This window comes from Macaca thibetana, chromosome 7, assembly GCF_024542745.1.
Source record: "Macaca thibetana thibetana isolate TM-01 chromosome 7, ASM2454274v1, whole genome shotgun sequence".
NCBI lineage: Eukaryota > Metazoa > Chordata > Mammalia > Primates > Cercopithecidae > Macaca > Macaca thibetana.
Genome location: NC_065584.1, coordinates 126,638,405 through 126,660,250, shown reverse-complemented (window position 1 = coordinate 126,660,250; position 21,846 = coordinate 126,638,405). Strand labels below are relative to the sequence as shown.

Genomic DNA, 21,846 nt, shown 5'->3' with positions numbered 1-21,846 from the left:
ACTTTGGGAGGCCGAGGCAGGTGGATCACGAGGTCAGGAGATCGAGACCATCCTGGCTAACATGGTGAAACCCTGTCTCTACTAAAAATACAAAAAATTAGCCGGGCGTGGTGGCAGACGCCTGTAGTCCCAGCTACTTGGGAGGCTGAGGCAGGAGAATGGCGTGAACCCAGGAGGCGGAGCTTGCAGTGAGCTGATATTGCACCACTGCACTCCAGCCTGGGCAACAGAGCGAGACTCCGTCTCAAAAAAAAAAAGGGAAATCAGGGGAACATGATAAGGGTGATTTCTTTCTAAACTCCAAATATGTATAATCCTGCTGCCTTTTCAGCATCTTCATTTGGATGTCTCATAGCATAACCAAAACAGTTCTTGATTCCTCTCCCCTCAAACATGCCTGTCCTCCTGTATCTTACATCTCAGCAAGTGGCATTTCTATTTACCTCTTTGACTAAGGCCAAAAGCTTTGGAATCGTTCCTGACTTCTTTCATTCTGTTTTACACTATATCCCATCTATCAGCAAATCTTGTGTGTTCTACCCCTAGAATAAATCTGAAATCCAGTTATTTCTGTCTTGATAATTACTACTCTTGAAGGCACCATCATCTGTCACCTGAATTACTGTAGTAGTCTTCTCATTGACCACCCTATATTTGCCATTGTGCCATTTTCAGTTTTTTATCTACCAGGTAGAGTGAAACTTTGAAAACCTAAATCTGATTCCATCCTCGGCTCAAAACCCTCCCATGGTATTACATCACAACTAGAATAAGTTCCAAAGTCTTTACCCTGTCTGGCAACATCTGACATGCGGAGGCCCTGGTAACTTCCCTGTTTCCTGTGCACTTACCTCTCACGCCTTTCTGGTACCAGTCCCACACAGCCTTCCTTGTTCCATCAGTGCACAAAGCACATACCCACCTCAGGGCCTTTACACTTGCTGCTTCCTCGGCCTGCCACTCACTTACCTTTGTATATATGGTTCATTCCTCATTTCACTCAGTTCTCTGCTGAAATGTCACCCAAATCAGCGGAACCTTCCCTACGTATCCTATATGAAAGAGATTGCCACATCCACCACTGTGCTGTTTTCTTAGCCTTATCTTCTAATCATGGGTCACCATCTACTGTTGTTTTATGTATTTAATTATTATCGCATCTCTCACTCCACATTAGAATATAAGTTCCCTCAGGGCAGGAGCTTTGTTTTCTACATTGCTGTATCCGGAGTACCTAAAACGTTTCCTGACTCATGTTGATATGAATAGTAATAGCTTGCAGTTGTTAAATGCTAATCTGTATTAGGCTTTTATAAAATAAGACTCCATTTTACAGAAGAAGGACCTGAGGCTTAGATAATTTAAGAAATTTTTCCAAGGTCACATGTCCTGTAAATCATGTCTGCTTCTAGAGCCTGGTTCCCAAACTTGAATGTATATTCAAAGCCTGTAAAAAAAAATGCAGACTTCATGTGTATATATGAGTATCTGTATGTCCATATATATGTACATACCTATATTTTCCAGAGAAACAATGGAAAGATAACTCAAAAATTACTAAAATGATGCTCATAGAAGGGAGAGGAGAGGATAAGATGGACAATGATAGAAATTAGACTTTTCATCGTTTTAGCTTTGGAACTACAAAAATGTTTCATAAAAACAAATAATAAAATTTTATTTTATTTTATTTTATTGTTATTATTTTTTGAGACCGAGTCTCGCTATGTCGCCCAGGCTGGAGTCCAGCAGTACAATCTCAGCTCACTGCAACCTCCGCCTCCCAGGCGTGTACCTGTACAAGCCATTGTTGTGCCTCAGCCTCCTGAGTAGCTGGGATTACAGGCGCCTACCACCATGCCTGGCTATTTTTTGTACTTTTAGTAGAGACGGGGTTTCGCCATGTTGGCCAAGCTGGTCTCAAACTCCTGACCTCAGGTGATCCACCCACCTCGGCCTCCCAAAGAGCTGGGATTACAGGCGTGAGCCACTGTGCCCAGCCAACAAAATTAAATTTTAAAAAGTAGGTTTCAGAGTACCACCTCAAAGCCATTGAATCTGAATCTCCATGTGCAGGGCCCAGGAATGTGCATTTTTAATAAGTCCAGGTGATTCTAATGCAGCTGACTGGGGGCTTATGCCCAGTTGAGAAGTACTGTTATTTGCCATGTTACCCAACGAAGGGAAGTGACTACTATCTTATTCATCTTTGTGTTCCCTGCAGTGGCCAGCATTGGGCCAGAAATGGAATTTATTACATGAAGCTGGACTGCATTGCACTGTTGGAAGGAGTTCCATTAGGGTAATTATGAGCAACAGGGCCTAGCCCTCCTTCCCAGGAGGAATTAAGTCAACCTGTGGCTCAGGGTTAGGCCGTCAGGAGTTTTCCAGGGCTGATACTGCTTTGCTTATGTGTGCATTATGTGTTTGCGTAGTATGTCTCGCTTTCTGTTGTGTGTTACTGTCTTGAGTCTCAGAAGGGTCTGTGCACCCCATGCTGCACGTGCTCTGCAGGCTTGTCGTTCTCTGTGTTGTGCATGCACAGCTGTGTTAAATAACGTGTCTTAGAGTGTGGAGGACCCAACATGGGACAGGTCCTCTGGCTGATGGCACATTTAATCAATCAGGTTGATTTAAAAGTTTTCAGTGAATTTAATACATCAGAATGATTCCCTTTTATGACCAGTAGAATAGACATTTGATTTTTTTTTTTTTTTTTTTTTTTTTGAGGTAGAGTTTCACACTTGTCACCTAGGCTGGAGTGCAGTGGCGCAACCTCTGCCTCCTGGGTTCAAGTGATTCTCCTGGCTCAGCCTCCCGAGTACCTGGGATTACAGGTGCTCGCCACCACACCTGGCTAATTTTTTTTTTTTTGAGACAGGAGTCCTGCCCTGTCACCCAGGCTGGAGTACAGTGGTGCGATCTCAGCTCACTGCAACCTCTCCCTCCGGGGTTGACACGATTCTCTTGCCTCAGTCTCCTGAGTAGCTGGGATTACAGGCACACACACCATGCCCAGCTAATTGTTTTTGTATTTTTAGTAGAGACAGGGTTCCACTATATTGAACTGGTCTTGAACTCCTGACTTCAGGTGATCTGCCTGCCTTGGCCTCCCAAAGTGCTGGGATTACAAGCGTGAGCCACCACACCTGGCCTAATTTTTGTATTTTTTAGTAGAGATGGGGTTTCACTATATTGGCCAGGCTGGTCTTAAACTCCTGACCTCCGGTGATTCGCCCACCTCGGCCTCCCAAAGTGCTGGGATTACAGGTGTGAGCCACCATGCCCGGCCCCTAGACATTTGATTTTTAAAAATGTTTTGACATGTCTTAGTTTGAGTTCACAAGAAAAAAAAGTAAATTAATCTAAAAATCTATTGGCAACAAACATTTCAATAAAAATGGAAAATAGACTCTTGAATGTCATGTTTAGGAATTTGACTTCATATTTTGGTAGTGTAGCTTCCTAAGATTTTTTAAGCCCCAGTGTGACAGCTTCAGAGATCTGCTCTAAGATAACTGACAGCAAATGTGAGAGAATGCATGGAGTGAATGAGACCAGTTGAAGCTGTCACAGGGGTCCCTGGAGAGACTCTACAGGAGGAGGCTGTCATGAGGAACCATTAGAGGTAAAATTGATAGACCCTGGCCAACTTGGGAGGAAGCTGAGGCTATTAAAATAGATAAAGAAAAACAGGAACTGGCGGGGACTTGGGGGACAGAGTGGAGAGAGAAGAATGGGGAAGATGGTGAACATTATGTTGGCCTTTTGTTTTGGTTACAGATTTTTATGCATGAGGGGATTTTTAAAAAATTTCCACTTCATTTTATTTATATCTGAAATATCAGTGGGTGGCCTAAAAATCAACTTTAGTATTGCCAAATTGCCTGATATCATGATATCTATAAATAAAGTTCTAAAGATAATATCTTTTACAAAGCAAGCATTGCAAAATGAATTCTTTTACTTTTTCATGTTCTGTCCCAGCATAAATCTCCAGCCTTCATTAGAGCTGCTGTTATTTCTGATTTCAACTTAATGTTATTAAGAGCACACAGTGTTACTTTTTGTGACCTGCCTTTCCTTTAAGACCACAAATCAAAGAAAGTAGAATCACTCTGTTTTTCTGGATGCCTAAGAACATCATCCTGGAGAAGTATTACTGATCCTTTAGATAAAGAATGTAGATGCTGACCTGTTTTAATAAATATAACTACTGTGTTTCAGACAACCTTTGGCTGACACCCATTCTTTTGACATGGGTGCCTTAGTAAGTACATCACAGCATGTGGTTGGGAATCAGACAAATTGGGGTTGGGATCCCAACTCTGCTGCTTGCCACATGTGTGACTCTGGAAAAGTTATGTATTCCCTAGGCCTCAACTTCCTCATCTATAAAATGGGGATTGGAAAAAAGGACTTACTTCAAGGGATAGTTGTGAGGATTAGTGAACTAACAGATGTGCTTAGCATTTCCTGGAACACAATACATGTGCAATAAAAGTTATCTATTTGTCCTATTATGCAAGATTTTATTTTGCAGAGATCCAGAATCAACAGAGTTTATGAAAGGAATGAGGGACCTTTATGTTATCAAAAAGCGAAGGAAGTATCTGTACATGCTTACCTTCCTCGAATGACGTAATTTGGGTCTGTCAGGGTAGTTATTTAAACTCTTTCGGAGCCTCTTTTTACCTAGACCAGTGCCTCCCACAACGTGGTCCTTCAACCACCAGCATCAGCATCATCTGGGAAGTCATTAGAAATGAAAATTCCTGGGCCTACTTTTAGACCTACTGAATCAGAAGCTCTGGGGTAGAGCCTAGCATTCTGTTTTAACAAACTCTCAAATAATTGTGATACACTAAAGTTTAAGAACCACTAGCCTAGACCATCTTTTAAAATGTATAATTTGCCTGGGCACAGTGGCTCACCCCTGTAATCCCAACACTTTGGGAAGCTGAAGGGGCATTGCTTGAGGTCAAGAGTTGGAGACCAGATTGGGCAATATTATGAGCCCTCATCTCTATAAAAATTTTTTAAAAAATAACAGCATGGTTGTGCATGCCTGCAGTTGTTGCCACTCGGGAGGCTGAGGTGGGCATATCACTTGAGCCCAGGAGGCAGAGGCTGCAGTGAGCCATGATCACACTCAGGAGGCTGAGGTGGGAGGATCACTTGAGCCAGGGAGGTGGAGGCTGCAGTGAGCCATGATCACGCCACTGCTATCTAGCCTGGGCGACAGAGTGGAACCCTATCTTAAAAAATAAAAGTTTTAAAAAAGTGTACAATTAAATGGTTTTTAGTACATTCACAGAGTTGTGCAACTATCACCACAATTAATTTTAGAACATATTCATCACTTTCAGAAGAAACTCAGTACCTTAATTAGTATTTACTTTCCATTTTCCCCCAAGCCCACCAACCCTGGGCAACCACTAATCTTTCTACCTCTGTGGATTTGCCTACTCTGGACGTTTGATATAAATGGAATCATGTGGCCTTTTGTGGTCTGGCTTCCTTCAGTAAGCATCATATTTTCAGGTGCATCTATGTTGCAGCATATATCCATACTTTCTTTCTTTTCATTGTTAGCTAATATTCCATTATATAGACATGCCACATTTTGTTTATTCATTCATCAGTTGGTGGACATTTGGTTTGTTTCCATCTTTTAGCTATTACAAATAATACTGCTGTGAACATTTGTGTACAAGTTTTTGTGTAGAATATGTTTTCATTTCTGTTGGGTGTGTACCCAGGAGTGGAATTGCTGGTTCCCAGGGTAGCTATGTTTAGCCTTTTGAGGAACTGCGAGACTTTTCCAAAGTGGCTGTCCCATTTTACATTCCTGCCAGCAGTGTATGAGGGTTCTAATGTCTTTATATTCTCATCAACACTTGTTATTAAATATTTTCTACTAGACTATCTTTTGAGATAATGAATTCTGTAAGCCTATTACGCTATATCATTTATTTTCCTGAAAGTAAAAGCATTTAAAGGATGCCTCTTAGCTATTATTTCTGAGGTTGGATACCTGGTTTCACATTTGTACTTCCATTTTGTGATTTTATAAACTTTCATCATATTCTTTTTAGCTGAATTAAAAAATATAGATCTAAAGATATATATCTTAATATAAGTATATATAAAATAAAAAATAAAAATCAATCATTTAATCTTAAACATACAAAGCCCTTCTATCTTTTTTATTAGTTTAATATTAATTGAGGCAGTGACATTTTTATCCTCTGATATGTCTAGCCTAGTAATTATTCAATAACTGTATTTTTAATTGGTTGATTCTCAAACATGAGTATAAACATTCCTTAGCTTTGCAAAACACCTGCTATCAAAAGCAACTCATTTTCTTGACACATTGATTTCTGATTACAAGCCCCAGCTAAAGAAATAGGGTTATACTCAAGCTGACTGACCTTTCTCAAAGCTGTTTTTTTTCCAGAGGAATGGCTTCTTGTGGGAACCAAACAAGGACATCTTCTTCTCTATAGGATTCGGAAGGACGTTGGTAAGTGCGTATTGCTCATGAAAAATAATAATAATAATAATCATGTTTTAATAGTCAGCTAGTATACAACGGTGAAATCAGTTATTCCTGGACCATTGAAAGAGAGAGTGAAGGTTAGAGGGAGCACGGTGGGAAAATGGGGAGAAGACTTGAGAATGCCTAGGGCTTTTCTCCTTCAAACTGTATTGCCCTACCTACATCTGGGAGGTGAGGATGAGTTGCTGGTTTACTTATTACTGAATTACTTATTACCGGTAGTGAGTCTGTAAGAAAAGAGGAGGTGGTGGTTTTCCTCCTCTTTTCTTAGAGACTCACTACCAGTAATAAGAAATACTACTAATGGGAATAAGATTCCTGTATATATGGTGTGGTGGTAGGAAAAAAAATTAGGAAACATTGGTTTAAAATATCTTGTTAGCTTGTGAGGGGTAGACCAGGAAGAGAGGACCAGGGTTTGTGTTCATGTGCACTTCCCCCGGCTGCGTGACTGTGAGAAGGTTCTTTCCAACATCAGTTTTCTATAAACTCTCTGTCTCACAAAGCTGTTGGGGCAGATGCAATAATAGGCTTGAAGAAACTGTGAAAACTAAAGTTCTAATCAAATGTGACTGTCAGTAACGTAGAGTAATAACTAAAGTATTTGAAATGTATTCTGTTAAAGAGTGTTTTTTTATTGGGGCAGAAAGTACCTCACTGCCCTTCCCTGTTTTCATTTTTGTGCTCTCTTTATGGAGAATAGATGTGTTTAGGTATTATGCCCTGAAGCCACTCTACAGAAATCTGCAGTTAATTTCATACCTTTCAATCTAATATATATTTCTCTGATAAATAGCTTGAGAGACAGCTTAAGATAAATAGAGCTCTCTTTTGGAACCTGGAGCAAGGGTAACACTGGGGGAAAAAGCACCTTACTAGTGCACCCGGCAAAGAGGAAGATATCCTGGTCAGTTTCTGCAGCAGGGTAAGAAAATAAACCAGAGAACAAAATAGAGAATTTATTTCATTTCTAAGTTTTTCAACTGTCCTCTAAATCAGGGGTCAGCAAACTTGTTCTGAAAAGGTCCAAAGAATAAATATTTTAGGCTTTGCAGTGTTGTAAGTACTTAACTCTGCCATTGTAACATGAAAGCAGCTGTAAGCAATATATAATGAATTGGTTATGTTTCATAAAACGTAATTATGTTTCAATATGGTTATGTTTCAATAAAACTTTATTTACAAAAACATGCAAAGGCCTCAATTTGGCCCTTGGGCAGTACATTGTTGATCTTTGTTTTAATGTTTTAAATTTTTAATTCTTGGCCAGGTGAAGTGGCTCATGCCTATAATCTGAGCACTTTGGGAGACTGAAGTAGGAGGAATGATTGAGGCCAGGAGTTCGAGACCAGCCTGGGCAACATAGCGACACCCTCTCTACTAAAAATTAGCTGAATGTGGTGGCACGTGCTTATAATTCCAGCTGCTCTGGAGGCTAAGCTGAGAGGATCGCTTGAGCCCAGGAGGTTGAGGCTGCAGTGAGCTGTGATCACACCATTGCTCTCCAGCCTTAGCAACAGACCTTGTCTCAAAAAAAAATTTTTTTTTTAGTTCTCAGAGCCAAAATATTTGCATTCTGTGATATTTGCCTGGTCTATAATTTTAAAATTAAGCTCACATTTTAATTTTAAAGCTAAAAATGCTTATCTTATTCAGCATTCAACAACTGTTTTTTGACTCTCTACTTTCAGATGTAAGTGGTGATCAGAAATTGAAAACAAGACTTTACAAATGAAGTCTTTCAACACAGTATAGACCTAAACTGGTAATATGAGCGTTAATCTGGCTTGGAACCCTGGTGGCGACTATTCCTTGCTCTGTGATCATTTTATCATGTCAACTTTGACAAATTAGTTAATGTTCCTGGGCCTTAGATTCTCCATAGGTAGCTTAAATATAGACAATTAGGAAATCAAACTCTGATTTGAAACTTTTTCTTCAAGAAATGTCATTTTTCCCTATACTCTTGGTGAACAGTGTAGTTCTGGCCCAGCTCTGGCCTGATGTGGGCCAGAAATAGACCTGGGCCTGTGTGAATTAGTTCTAGGGTTAGTTTGGTTTCTAGATTTGAGATATTTCAAGCCTAAATAGATCTATGGGTAGACTGTCTTTCTGAGGAAAGGGAGGGGATAATAGGGTCAAGAAAAGACTAGGGCTAGGGATCGTAGGCTCCGATCTGATCTCAGTCATTTCCCTGGAGCTCAGTTGAGCCAGTGACATTTTTATCCTCTGATATGTCTAGCCTAGTAATTATTCAATAAATGTGTTTTGAATTGGTTAATTCTCAAACATGAGTATAAACATTTCTCAACAGACATCTCTAGGCTTCATTTTACTCCTTTATTTTTTGAGACAGGGTCTTGCTCTGTTGCCTAGGCTGGAGTGTAGTGGCGCTATCCTGGCTCACTGTAGCCTCAACCTCCTGGGTTCAAACCATCCTCCCATCTCAGCCTCCCAGGTAGCTGGGACCACAGGCACACACCAACATGTCCAACCCATTTTTGTATCTTTTGTAGAGATGGGGTTTCGCCAGATTGCCCAGGCTGGACTTGAATTCCTGGGCTCAAGTAATCTGCCCACCTCAGCCTCCCAAAGTTCTGGGACTACAGTTGCATGCCACCATGCCCAGCTAATTTTTGTATTTTTTTAGAGACAGGGTTTCACCATCTTGGCCAGGCTATTCTGGAATTCTTGACCTCAAGTGATCCACCCGCCTCAGCCTCCCAAAGTGCTGGGATTACAGGCGTGAACCACTGTGCCCAGCCCAGTCTACTCTTATCTTGAACTGAGAGGGGTTAGATTAGTTCATGTCTGAGGCCTTTACAACTCTAGGTTTGTTTCAGTCGTGCTGAGCAGCGTTCTCAAAGTGTGGTCTCTAGACCCCTGGGGATCCCCAAGATCCTTTCAGAGGACCTACAAGGACAAAACCAAGTTTGCAAAAACACTGAAACATTTCATTTTTTTTTTTTCCACTGTATTGACATTTACAATGATGGTGCAAAAGGAATAGTGATTAAAACTGGTGGGCACCTGAACACAAATCAGAACAGTAGCACCTAACTTCAAATAGAGACTTGAAAAAAACAAGAAAAAAAAAGTGGTACCAAGCTGTACTAATAGTCATTGTGTAATTCTCACCATGTGCTCACCGTGGGTTTTTGTTTGTGTTTGTTTGAGATGGGCTCACTCTGTCACTCAGACTAGAGTGCAGTGGCACAATCGTGACTCACTGCAACCTGTAACTCCTAGGCTCAGGCGATCCTCCTGCCTCAGCCTCTCAAGCAGCTAGGACCACCAGCACACACCAGCATGCCCAGATAGGTTTTACTCCTCATAAAGATGAGGTGTCTCTTGTTGCCCAGGGTGGCCTCAAACTCCTTGCCTCAAGTGATGGGTTGTTGTTGTTTTTTCTTTTTTTTTTTTGAGACGAAATTTCACTCTTGTCACCTAAGCTGGAATGCAATGGCGCAATCTCGGCTCACTGCAACCTCCCCCTCCCAGGTTCAAGCAATTCTCGTGCCTCAGCCTCCTGAGTAACTGGGATTACAGGTGCTCACCACCACACATGGCTAATTTTTGTATTTTTATTAGAGACAGTATTTCACCATGTTGGCCAGGCTGTTCTTGAACTCCTGACCTCAGGTGACCTACCTGTCTCGGCCTCCCAAAGTGCGGGGATTATAGACGTGAGCCATCACGCCCGGCCAGTTGTGTGTGTGTGTGTGTGTGTGTGTGTGTGTGTGTGTGTGTGTGTGTGTGTGTGTGTGAAAGCTAGTTTCACTTAAGAATGTTCTTGGTTAGGCAGTAAAAGTTGTTATTTTTATTGTATTTTGACTTTTGGCAACACATCTTTTTAGTAATCTCTTGTGATATGATGAGAAGTACACATACAGTACTTCTGCTGTGTGCCAAGGCGTGAAGTCCGATGGCTGTCTTGAGGGAAAAATGCTTGTGTGATTGAGTTATGAGCTAAACTGACTGCTTTTTTCATGGAGTATTGTTTTTGTTTGAAAGAATGACAGATTGTGGTTTTTTCAGACCATTTGGATATTTGGAAGGTTTTTTTTGTTTTGTTTTGTTTTGTTTTTAATGAGCAAAGGGAATCTGTTACTTTAAGGTAAAGGAACTGGCAGTATTTGTTGTGAACAATAAAGTTAGAGCTTTCAAGAAAAAAAATAGAATTGTGGAAAACTTGTGTTCACCCCACTGAGTGTGACAGCTTCTCCATAATTAAAGATTTTTTTCTGATGAGATTGGGGGTGATAATAATGAATGTCATTTTTTAACATCCTATAATGAAATGTAGGTCTGGATTGGAAAATCTGCATAACTCAGTAAACCAACATTTTCCAGATGACGAATGCATGAAGTTTTAAAATCATGTGTGAGTAAAAGATACATTCAAAGTGTAAGGTAGACCAATGTTTTTTGACGTGACGGAAAATGAAAAGTTCATTGACAAGTATGAGATTTCACTTTACGAGAAATTACATTTGTTAAGTGTTGGTATAGTGTCAAAGAAGAATCTGAAAAATCTATTAAAGTACTTTTCCCTTTTCAACTGTATATCTACATGAGGACAGATTTTTTGTCATATACTTCAATCAAAACAAATTAAATTATCAAAACAGATTAAATGCAGAAGCAGATGTGGGTTCTTACTTATGGGGTTATTGTTATTTTTAAATACATACATGTTTTTAAATGTATTTAAATTTCTAATGTAAATATTCATGTATATAATCCCCAAAAGAGTTCTTTGAAGTCCTCAGTAATTTTTAAGATATCAAGATTTGGAGAAAAAAAAGTTTAGGAATCTCTGCCTTAGAAAATTCTATTTGTAAAGAGAATTATAGGCCTGGAGCAGTGACTCACACCTGTAATCCCAGCACTTTGGGAGGCCGAGGTGGGTGGATCGCCTGAGGTCAAGAGTACAAGACCAGCCTGGCCAATATGGTGAAACCCTGTCTCTACTAAAAATATAAAAATTAGCTGGGCGTGGTGGCACATGCCTATAATCCCAGCTACTCCAGAGGCTAAGGGCACAAGAATTGCTTGAACCCAGGAGGTGGAAGTTGCAGTAAGCTGAGATCGCACCACTGCACTCTGGTCTGGGCAACAGAATGATACTCTGTCTCAAAAAAAAAAAAAAAAGGAGAATTATTAAGTGCAATAATAAGGCGCTTTGAAGTGTAGGAAGTGTCTGAATTGTTTTTTTTCCTCATGAAATGTAACAGCAGAATACCAGGGCACACTCCCTGCAACTTTAGGGCCCTTTCTTCATCCCCTCTACTGAGGGACACATGGAAGAAGTGAGACCAGCTTTGGTGACATGAGTTCTTATGGCTGCCCCAAAGAGTCTCCCTGATTCCCAGAGGGCAAGGGCAGAGCTAGCTGTGGGGAACAATTCGGGTCAGCAGTACGAGCATCCTGTCCATGAACTAGAAGGCAGGTAGCAGGGCGTGGGCTCAGGGCACAGGCTTTAGAGTCAGCCTGGGTTTGCTTGTAGGCTCCCTCACTGGCTGTTACCTAACTGCTTTACCCCTCAGGGCCCTCAGATATGAGCTTGGAATAATAATACCTACTTCTTGGGAGTTGTGAGTTTACAGAAAAAAAAAAGTATAAATTTTTAAACCCAGAACCCAGTATGTAGTTATTGCTTAATGATAGCTGCTCTGATGATGATGATGATGATGATACTCTCTTTTTGACTCATTGGTGACTTCTGAGGCTGAATATTTTTGTCATCCCCAGCAAGGCTGAATTCACATGTTTTTATGGTATATAACTTTCTTCCCCTTTTTTGTAACAGTGCCAGCAGCTGTAGCATCACCTGAAAGTGGCAGTAAGTGTAGACGCATTGAATTGCCTTAGCTCTGGAGATGGGTTTGAGTGTTTGCTGTCTCCATGACACAGGACTTAAGAGTAGCTGCTGGAAATTAGTTGGTCTAGATCTGAGGATGCTTTGGGCTGGGTTTCATGGCTTGAGCTCTTATGTTTGACTGTTACTTTTTACACTCTTCCTTGTGGAACACTTTGCCAAGGTACTGATTTTGCAAGATAAGATCTTCAGACTCACAAGTACCTTGCAGCTTCAGTAAACTTTGTGTGATCCTTTCTGCTGATGCCGAGTGAAGGTGCATGAAACGCTCTGCTCTAAAATTGGAGTTGAAAGCATCTTACAGTGCTCGTAAGACAGCTGGCTATTTAGATCTCTGATTTTTAGTCTTTCAGGAACTTCTAAAGATTTATGTAGGACAGCAGTATGGAACAGTATTTTTCTAGTAGTGGTTTTTATATGTATTCCTGTATTTGGAACTTCCAATGTTTGTTTCTTTTCCATAGGTTGCAACAGATTTGAAGTGACACTAGAGAAATCCAATAAGAACTTCTCCAAAAAAATTCAGCAGGTAAGCAGTGATGGCAGTCCTTACAAGAATATTTGACTTATATGAGACCCTGTCAGACTAGGATTTTGGTAATGTTATTTATGTATTTATGTATGTATGTATTTATTTATTTATTTTTTTGAGATAGAGTCTCGCTCTGTCACCCAGGCTGGAGTGCAGTGGCGCGATCTTGGCTCACTGCAAGCTCTGCCTCCTGGGTTCACGCCATTCTCCTGCCTCAGCCTCCTGAGTAGCTGGGACTACAGGCGCCCGCCAGCACACCCAGCTAATTTTTTTTATTTTTAGTAGAGACGGGGTTTCACTGTGTTAGCCAGGATGGTCTTGATCTCTTGACCTCGTGATCCACCCGCCTCGGCCTCCCAAAGTGCTGGGATTACAGGCGTGAGCCACCGCGCCCGGCCGGTAATGTTATTTATTAACTCCGAATCCTCTTCTCTTTGACCTTCCATTTATCCAGGGGTCTCTGCCCATATATCATGTGCCTGAGATCCTCTCTCACAAGCAGAAATGATAATCACAGAAATTATAATGCCCAGAAAAATAAGTGAGAGCCCTGTAACTGGATAGGCTCCGTGGTCCCTTTTTAGTACTGTTATTGAATGAACATTTGCTAAACCTTGTCAGAAATGTTTAATTGAGCCTCATGATTTGCTGTTTTCCAGATCCATGTGGTTTCCCAGTTTAAGATTCTGGTCAGCTTGTTAGGTAAGAAAAGGAGTTGCATTTGTATCCTGTGTTTAAAAAGAAAAGAGATGACTAATTAACCCTTTCATGGTTAATTTGATAGTGGTTACTTAACAACGAACAGGCGTGTTCCAAACCTGGTATAACAGGGTACATGGGTAATAAAGGCAGCATCATCCTCCATAAACTCGAACTCTGCTCTCCAAGGAGTCTCACTTTATTCATTCATTCATTCATTGATCAAATATTTATTGAGCCTATTCTATGCAAAGTCTGGACTAGACATTGGAGATACCAAGTTCAGTGAGACATCGTTGCTATCTTTGAGATTTACGTTCTGATTACAAAGACTAAATGACAGGAAGTAATCACGATACAATGTGGTAAGTTACAGTGGCATGATCTCAGCTCACAGCAGCCTCTGCCTCCTGGGTTCAAGCAATTCTCCTGCTTCAGCCTCCCGAGTAGCTGGGATTGCAGGCACCCACCACCATGCCCAGCTAATTTTTGTATTTTTAGTAGAGACAGGGTTTCACCATGTTACCCAGACTGGTCGCAAACTCCTGACCTCAAGTGATCTGCCTGTCTCGGCCTCCCAAAGTGCTGGGATGACAGGTATGAGCCACCGTGCCTGGCCAAGCTCAAATGTTTAAGGAAGAAAATATCCAAGTTTAGAAGACCAGGTGACCTCTTAAATGTTTTGTGCTGGTTATAGGTGAGAATGAATCATCTTAGTGAAACTGAAGGTACATCTTCAGCCAACATCTGCCATTTGCTTCTTCTAAATGTTAACACAGTTACTTTTTTTGCCTCGATAGTGGCTATACTAGAGAATTATTATCATTGATTCTGATGTTATACCTCCTCCCAAACAGAAAATAACATTTATGTCCATGACCTATTGACATTTCAACAAATCACTACGGTTTCAAAGGCAAAGGGATCATCACTGTTTACGTGTGACCTCCAGGTAAGTTTACCCGAGATGAAATTTAGCTTTATGCTTTAATCAATACAGTCTTTCCTACATCATTCCTACTATTAGATGGGAAGAATGACATTGATGATCCATACCCAACGGAGACTCCAAAGATAATTTTAATTTTTTTTCCTGAGATAGAATCTTGTTCTGTCGCCCAGGCTAGAGTGTAGTGGCATGATCTCGGCTCACTGCAACCCCTACCTCTTGGGCTCAAGTGATTCTCTTGCCTCAGCCTCCTCTGTAGCTGGGACTACAGGCATGCACCACCATGTCCAGCTATTTTTTGTATTTTTTAAATTAGAGATGGGGTTTCACCATGTTGGCCAGGCTGGTCTCGAACTCCTGACCTCAGGTGATCCGCCTGCCTTGGCCTCCCAAAGTGCTGGGATTACAGGTGTGAGCCACCGCGTCCGGCCCAAAGAGAATACTTAATTGTGTCAGAGAAATTTCTCTATTGGTGCGTAACGTGAAGTTGAAGCGTTTGCATTCCCTGTGTGTAGGTTAATGAGAATCTAGTGCTATTGGCAAGAGACAACTAACCACGGACAAAAAGCTTGTCCTGGACAAGCCATTATTGGGAAAGCAAGACTGTAACAATATCATGAAGATAATTATAAGACATTAAATGGACTCTTGTTTTAAACAGATCACTGAGGTCTTTGTCATTAGGGACTTTTCATTGTTCGGAAAAGACATCTCTCTTTATTTTTGCCAATTTATCATTTTTGCATTCTTCAGAATCTGCCTCACCCGTCTACTCAACTTACCATTTTTTAGCATTTATGTTCTACAATGACACTGCATCATTTTATGCCTAGGAATATTCTTTTCCTTGCTCTTTAAAGGCTTAAAAGTGGGCTTGATGTCACTAGCACATGGTCACGCCTGACCCAGCATGCGTTGATGGCCAGGAGCAAGAAACATTTAAGAGAAAAAAAGGGGGGAGGAGTTATATAGGGGAAGGACTGCCCCAGGATTTTCTCCTCTGAATTGTGAATGTCCATGTGATTTGCTGGTGCTGTGGTCTTTGGCTGGCAGCCCTTCCGGAGGAAGTGTTCCTCAGTCACTTGTTTCTTAGTGCATCTTAGAGAATGGTGTTCTGCTCAGCTTTCCTGGCAGGATGACTGTGTTACCGGGAATTTTCAGACTAGTAGCCATTTCAAGGTAGACAGTCTCTAATTTAGTCATCACTCAGTTAGGGAGAGTCATTGTATTCTCATTTGCTCTGTGTGTCTCCTCCCAGCACACAGAGACCGGTGAGGAGGTGTTGCGGATGTGTGTGGCAGTAAAAAAGAAGCTGCAGCTCTATTTCTGGAAGGACAGGGAATTTCATGAATTGCAGGTGAGTCCTCTGTTCCTTGGCCCATGGGTTGAGTAGGAACTGCTGCAGTAGCTCAGTTCTAATGAAGTTCAGGATTCCAGTCTTGTCGTTCTACACAGATGAATACTTTGGTATGAAGTGCATGAGAGCTTGTTGATGCTTACTTGTAATATGATTCTACAGTGTTTCTACAGATCGGTTTATTTCAAAGTGGGTTTTCACCGTTTCCAAATGTACCTTGTCCAGTTCGTGGACTTATATTTTTGTTAAGGGTAGTTTCCCGGCCTTGTGCCCGTAGAATTGTGCCTGGTGAGGGCGAGGGTTGTTTTGCAGAATGGAGGTTGCAGAATAACAGGAAAATCATGATTTTTTAAAAAAATATTTATTTCATTCAGATCCTTGCTCTCTTTTTTCAGGGGGACTTTAGTGTACCAGATGTGCCCAAGTCCATGGCGTGGTGTGAAAATTCTATCTGTGTGGGTTTCAAGAGAGACTACTACCTAATACGGGTAAAACCTTATTATTTTGCAAATATCATTAGTTTGTCTTGGGAAAGATGATTATGTGCTCTGAACTCCAGGTCAAGAGACCACTTTAAGTAGAGCTTTTGGCATAACAGGATTTGTTATTTGTATGTGTAGTTATCATTCATGCTCAGCACTTTTCATAAATAAGATGTCTTATTCAGGACTATTGGGACAAATGATGAAGGCTGTTTACCTCTGTCCGGTGGATCATCATGGACTGCTGTCCTAAGGCTTCGGTGCTCAGGAATTATAAACTAATTTTATCATAAACTTAAGTATTTTTAAGACTTTGAGTTTCATCTCCTGCCCTCCTATCTTTTTGTATATTTGTACTAAAAGTGATTTTCAAATTTCAAAAGCCACAAGTGTTTATTACAGAAAATATAGATAAGGAGATAAAGGAAGTACAAATCAACCTTAGTCCCCCCACTCAGAAATAGTCACTGCCAACTTTTTGGTATATGAGCTTCCATCCTATTTGTAAAAATACCATGTTATACAATTGTTTTATAACCTGTGTTTTCTCTTAACATAAGTTGTAAATATCCATGATGTTGTTTTTCTCCAATATGCATACTATATGTAGAAAAGATTGATACACTGTTCGTTTCATTGAATAACCTAAATCTCTTAGCTTCACACCCCTCTCGTAATTCAGACATGGCAATTCTAGAAACTTTTCTCTCTGTCTTCCACTGGGTGAGCTCTTCATTGTTTTTTGTTTGTTTGTTTGTTTGTTTTAGACAGGGTTTCCCTGTGTCACCAGGCTAGAGTGCAGTGGCAGGATCTTGGCTCACTGCAACCTCTGCCTCCTGGGCTCAAGCAATCCTCCCACCTCAGCCTCCCAGGTAGCTGGAATCACACACGCCTACCACCGTGCCCAGCTAATTTTTGTATTTTTTGTAGAGATGGGGTCGCAATATGTTGCATAGGCTGGTCTTAAACTCCTGGGCTCAAGCAGCCCTCCTGCCTCAGCCTCCCAAAGTGCTGGGATTACAGCCACCATGCCCGGCCCCATTGTTACTTTGTTAATATATTTGTGCCATCTTTGTATCATTTGAATATCCTAATTTTATCAGCATCAGAGTTGCAGACTCCAGAAGGAGTCACTGCTGTGCAACTGACTAAATAGCAATTAGGTCTATAGATGGTGAGAGAGCTCACAAGGAGTAAGGGAACTCAGCAAAAGCTGGAGTTAAGGCTCTCAGTTCTCTGACTACCTTGGATGCTGACATCACCTGCAGGGTGGGAAATCTTGCCTTAGGACCAGGTTATTCAGAAATTACTTATTTACATACAGTAAAATGTATTCTTTTTGGTATACAGTTCTGTGTTTTGACAAATGCTTAGATTTATGTGACTAATGCCACACTCAAGATTCACAACACTACCATCACCCCCCAACATTCCCTCATATTGCCCCTTTGAAGTCACCTCCTTCTGTTCTCAGACCTGTGGTAACCACTCATCTGCTCTTCATCTCCTATAGCTTTGCCTTTTCCAGAATGTCATATAAATTGAATCACACAGTATGTCACCTTTTGAGTCTGGCTTCTTTCCCTTAGCAGAATGCATTGGAGATTCATCCATGTCGTTGTGCATGTTAATAGTTTATTCTTTTTCATAGCTGAGTAGTAGTCCATGGCATGGATGTTTGTTTATCCATTCATCAGTTGATGGACAAAGTTGTTTTCCACTGGCGCGGTGGCTCACGTCTGTAATCCCAGCACTTTGGGAGGCCAAGACGGGCGGATCACGAGGTCAGGAGATCGAGACCATTCTGGCTAACATGGTGGAACCCCATCTCTACTAAAAATACAAAAAAAAAAATAAATAGCCTGGTGTGGTGGTGGGCGCCTATAGTTCCAGCTACTTGGGAGGCTGAGGCAGGAGAATTGCTTGAACCCAGGAGGCAGAGGTTGCAGTGAGCCGAGGTTGCGCCACTGCACTCCAGCCTGGGTGTCAGAGCAAGACTCTGTCTCAATTAAAAAAAAAAAAAAAGTTGTTTTCAGTTTTTAGCAATTTTGAATAAAGCTGCTAAGACATTTGCATACAAGTGTTTGTGTAAACATACATTTTCATTCCTGGGCAAATGCCTGGAAATGGGATTGCTGGGGCATATGATAAGTGTATCTTTAAGGGGCATATGGTAAGTGTATCTTAAACTTTATAAGAAACCAACAAACAAAAAGGCTGCCCCATTTTGCATTCCCACCAGCAGTGAATGCGAGTTCTAGTCGCTCTGCATTCTCGCCAGCACCTGGCATTGTCAGTTGCCAGGCTAGATGCTTTTCTTTGCATTAGAGAACAAAAGAACGGGTTTTACATTGTGATAACAAAGCTTATTACAATGAACTCCGTAACATTTTCTTATGTCAAACAAGGAACATTATTGGCTTCTCTAGGTTTCGGGTTCTATCTGGATTTTTCCAGCCTGTATTCCTGCCTCTGGCTGGGGAATGCTAGGTGACTCACTCTGTTTCTTCCTATAGGTGGATGGAAAGGGGTCCATCAAAGAGCTCTTTCCAACAGGAAAACAGCTGGAGCCCTTAGTTGCACCTCTGGCAGATGGAAAAGTGGCTGTGGGCCAGGATGATCTCACCGTGGTACTCAATGAGGAAGGGATCTGCACACAGAAGTGTGCCCTGAACTGGACGGACATACCCGTGGCCATGGGTGAGACCAGCAGTAGCTGCTGTTTCCCACTTTGGGTTGGGGTTGTGTGCCATTCCTGCAAGAACGGAGTCCCATTCATAGCTTTGGCAGACTGCTTCACATTGTGTCATTCACTTTCCGTTCCCCTTCTTATAAGTAGATGACATTTTAGGGTCATTAAAAATGGGATAGTCTAGTTCTTGCAGGAAGCTGAGGGGGAAAACATATAAACAGAAATGTTTATTTTAGGAAGTGATTATCTACTGCTATTTTTTTACTTCTTAGTTTTTTTTTTCTTCCTCCTTTTTTTAAGAGTTTTGATTGTGACCTCTGGCAAACAGACTACATTTGGAAATGAGTGGAAATTCGTTGTATGTTCCTATAGTATGAGTAATTCCATATTGAAGGGTTTTTAATGTCGTAATTCCATGTTGAAGGGTTTTTCTATTGTTGCTATTTTGTTGTTGTTGTTGCTTAGAGGCACAGACAATATTTAGGTGATTTAGGTGTCAGTCTCTATTCTACGCATTAGGTGCTTCTGTTCTTATGCTTGCTTCAGGTTCCCAGCTCTCCACAGTGGAATTGCTTGGAAGCATATAACCACTCTTGCCTCATTTTATTTTCAGTCAGAAGAGTGAGTATTACTAAAATAGTTGCTGCTGTGAAGTGGGACATGCTGACGTGCTTTCTGTCTTTAAAGACCCCTGTCTCTGGAGACAAGAGTTACAGTCTTGGATAAAGAGATAAAACAAGGCACTGCTTAAGGTGTTAAATTGGATGAGTTAAAATTCGGTAGTTCAGGCCGGGCGCGGTGGCTCACGCCTGTAATCCCAGCACTTTGGGAGGCCGAGACGGGCGGATCACGAGGTCAGGAGATCGAGACCATCTTGGCTAACACGGTGAAACCCTGTCTCTACTAAAAAATACAAAAAACTAGCCGGGCAAGGTGGCGGGCGCCTGTAGTCCCAGCTACTCAGGAGGCTGAGGCAGGAGAATGGCATAAACCCGGGAGGTGGAGCTTGCAGTGAGCTGAGATCAGGCCACTGCACTCCAGCCCGGGCGACAGAGCAAGACTCCGTCTCAAAAAAAAAAAAAAAAAAAAAAAAAAAAAAATTCGGTAGTTCAGGGAAAGGGAAGTTTGTTGTTTAATTAGTCAGGAAGAAGTTTCATTACATAGGTAAGATTGGACTACGTCAGGCAGGGAGTTTGGAACCTGGCTTGAAGAAAAATTTACATTCAATCTAGGCAGAAAGCAGTTTGATAAATGAGTGGAAGTCCAAAGACGTGCCGATTTGGGAGAGGGCATTACAGAGCCTGACTTAACACAGGTGGTCTGAGTTACAGAGCAGTGAAATAGGGCTGGTTGTTAGATGTCCGTGAGAAGGTCTGGGAGGCCAGTAGATTCCTAAATGGCAGAATGTCTTGATAAAAGCATCATGTTCTGGCTGGGCGCGGTGGCTCACACCTGTAATCCCAGCACTTTGGGAGGGTGAGGCAGGCAGATTGCCTGAGCTCAGGAGTTCACGACCAGCCTGCGTAACATGTTGAAACCCTGTCTCTACTAAAATGTGAAAAAAAAAAAAAAAGCTAGCCGGGCATGGTGGTGTGTGCCTGTGGTGCCATCTACTTGGGAGGCTGAGGCAGGAGAATTGCTTGAAGGGAGGCGGAAGTTGTGGTGAGCCGAGATTGCGCCACTGCACTCCAGCCTGGGCGACAGAGCGACACTCCATCTCAAAAAAAAGCATCATGTTCTAGGGTGATTATTCTGGTTGTGGTTAGACATGAGTAGACCAGAAGGAAGAGAAATCAAAAGGTCAGTATTTTAGAAGGTCCAGGATTATGGATAGTGACAAGTTTGAGGGGCTTACGGGGCTCTATGAGAGGCTTCCTGATGTTCTAGGGGACCTTGTTTTCCCTTCAGAAGAGGAACGTTGGTAGATGAGTTTAAGAGGCATGTAATATAATGGTCAAGTGTGTTTCTGATTTTCCAGTGTGAGAGTTCCTGTTTTCCAACCTTCGTTAGTGCCTGGGGCCTTCATCAGTGCTTCTCAAAACCATGTCTGTGTCTTACTGCTGAAGTACATTTTGAGGCACTTGCCCTGTAAGGTCTCCTTTGACCCCCCGGCAGGATTCGTCACTTCTCCTTGGTGTTTCCGTAACCCTTTCCGATATCTCTGTGATGGCAACTTGTCACACGTGAGCAGTCTGTCTCCTCTGTTCCTGTAGGAGCTCTGTGAGGTCTGAATGCATGTCTTGATCCACTTTTGAGTCATTACTGCATAGTACAGTGCCTGAAACATCAGAGCAACTTAGAAAATGCTTGCTGAATAATTGCAGCATTATGCTTGTCAGTCATTATTTATATGCCTGCTGTACACCAGCCAGTCTCCCAAGTTTTGGAGATAAAGAGATCCAGACCATCTCTATTGTCAACAAAAGATATGACAACCAAAGGGGTTTCTGTTATAGATTACCTTTTTAATTAAATGAGAACGTATTCAAGTGGGCCAGATTTTAAAAGGAGAAAGAAATTTTACGTATGTTTTACAAGTTAGCACTAAAGAGAATTGTACTAACTTTTCAAAATGAGGCCAGCATAAAAAGAAAAGAAAAAATTCAATATAAAACAATACGCTTTTAATTTTATTTTTCTGGTAGGATGAAAAATATCAGCCTAATAATAGCAGTAGCATTCAAAATGA

General features: G+C 41.5%; 1 protein-coding gene across 2 annotated transcripts in view; it reads left to right on the top strand.

Annotated features, from left to right (window-relative positions):
• VPS39 (VPS39 subunit of HOPS complex) overlaps nt 1-21,846 on the top strand; it is a 47,352-nt gene that overhangs the window by 2,215 nt on the left and 23,291 nt on the right. Inside the window, exons 2-9 of one of the 2 annotated variants that reach the window (XM_050799419.1) lie at nt 6,464-6,529; nt 12,378-12,410; nt 12,911-12,975; nt 13,638-13,680; nt 14,535-14,629; nt 15,885-15,983; nt 16,379-16,471; nt 18,982-19,165. In XM_050799419.1, coding sequence (XP_050655376.1) covers nt 6,464-6,529; nt 12,378-12,410; nt 12,911-12,975; nt 13,638-13,680; nt 14,535-14,629; nt 15,885-15,983; nt 16,379-16,471; nt 18,982-19,165 — 678 coding nt within the window. The remainder of the gene's footprint in view (nt 1-6,463; nt 6,530-12,377; nt 12,411-12,910; nt 12,976-13,637; nt 13,681-14,534; nt 14,630-15,884; nt 15,984-16,378; nt 16,472-18,981; nt 19,166-21,846) is intronic. The other variant, XM_050799420.1, reaches the window with a different exon arrangement.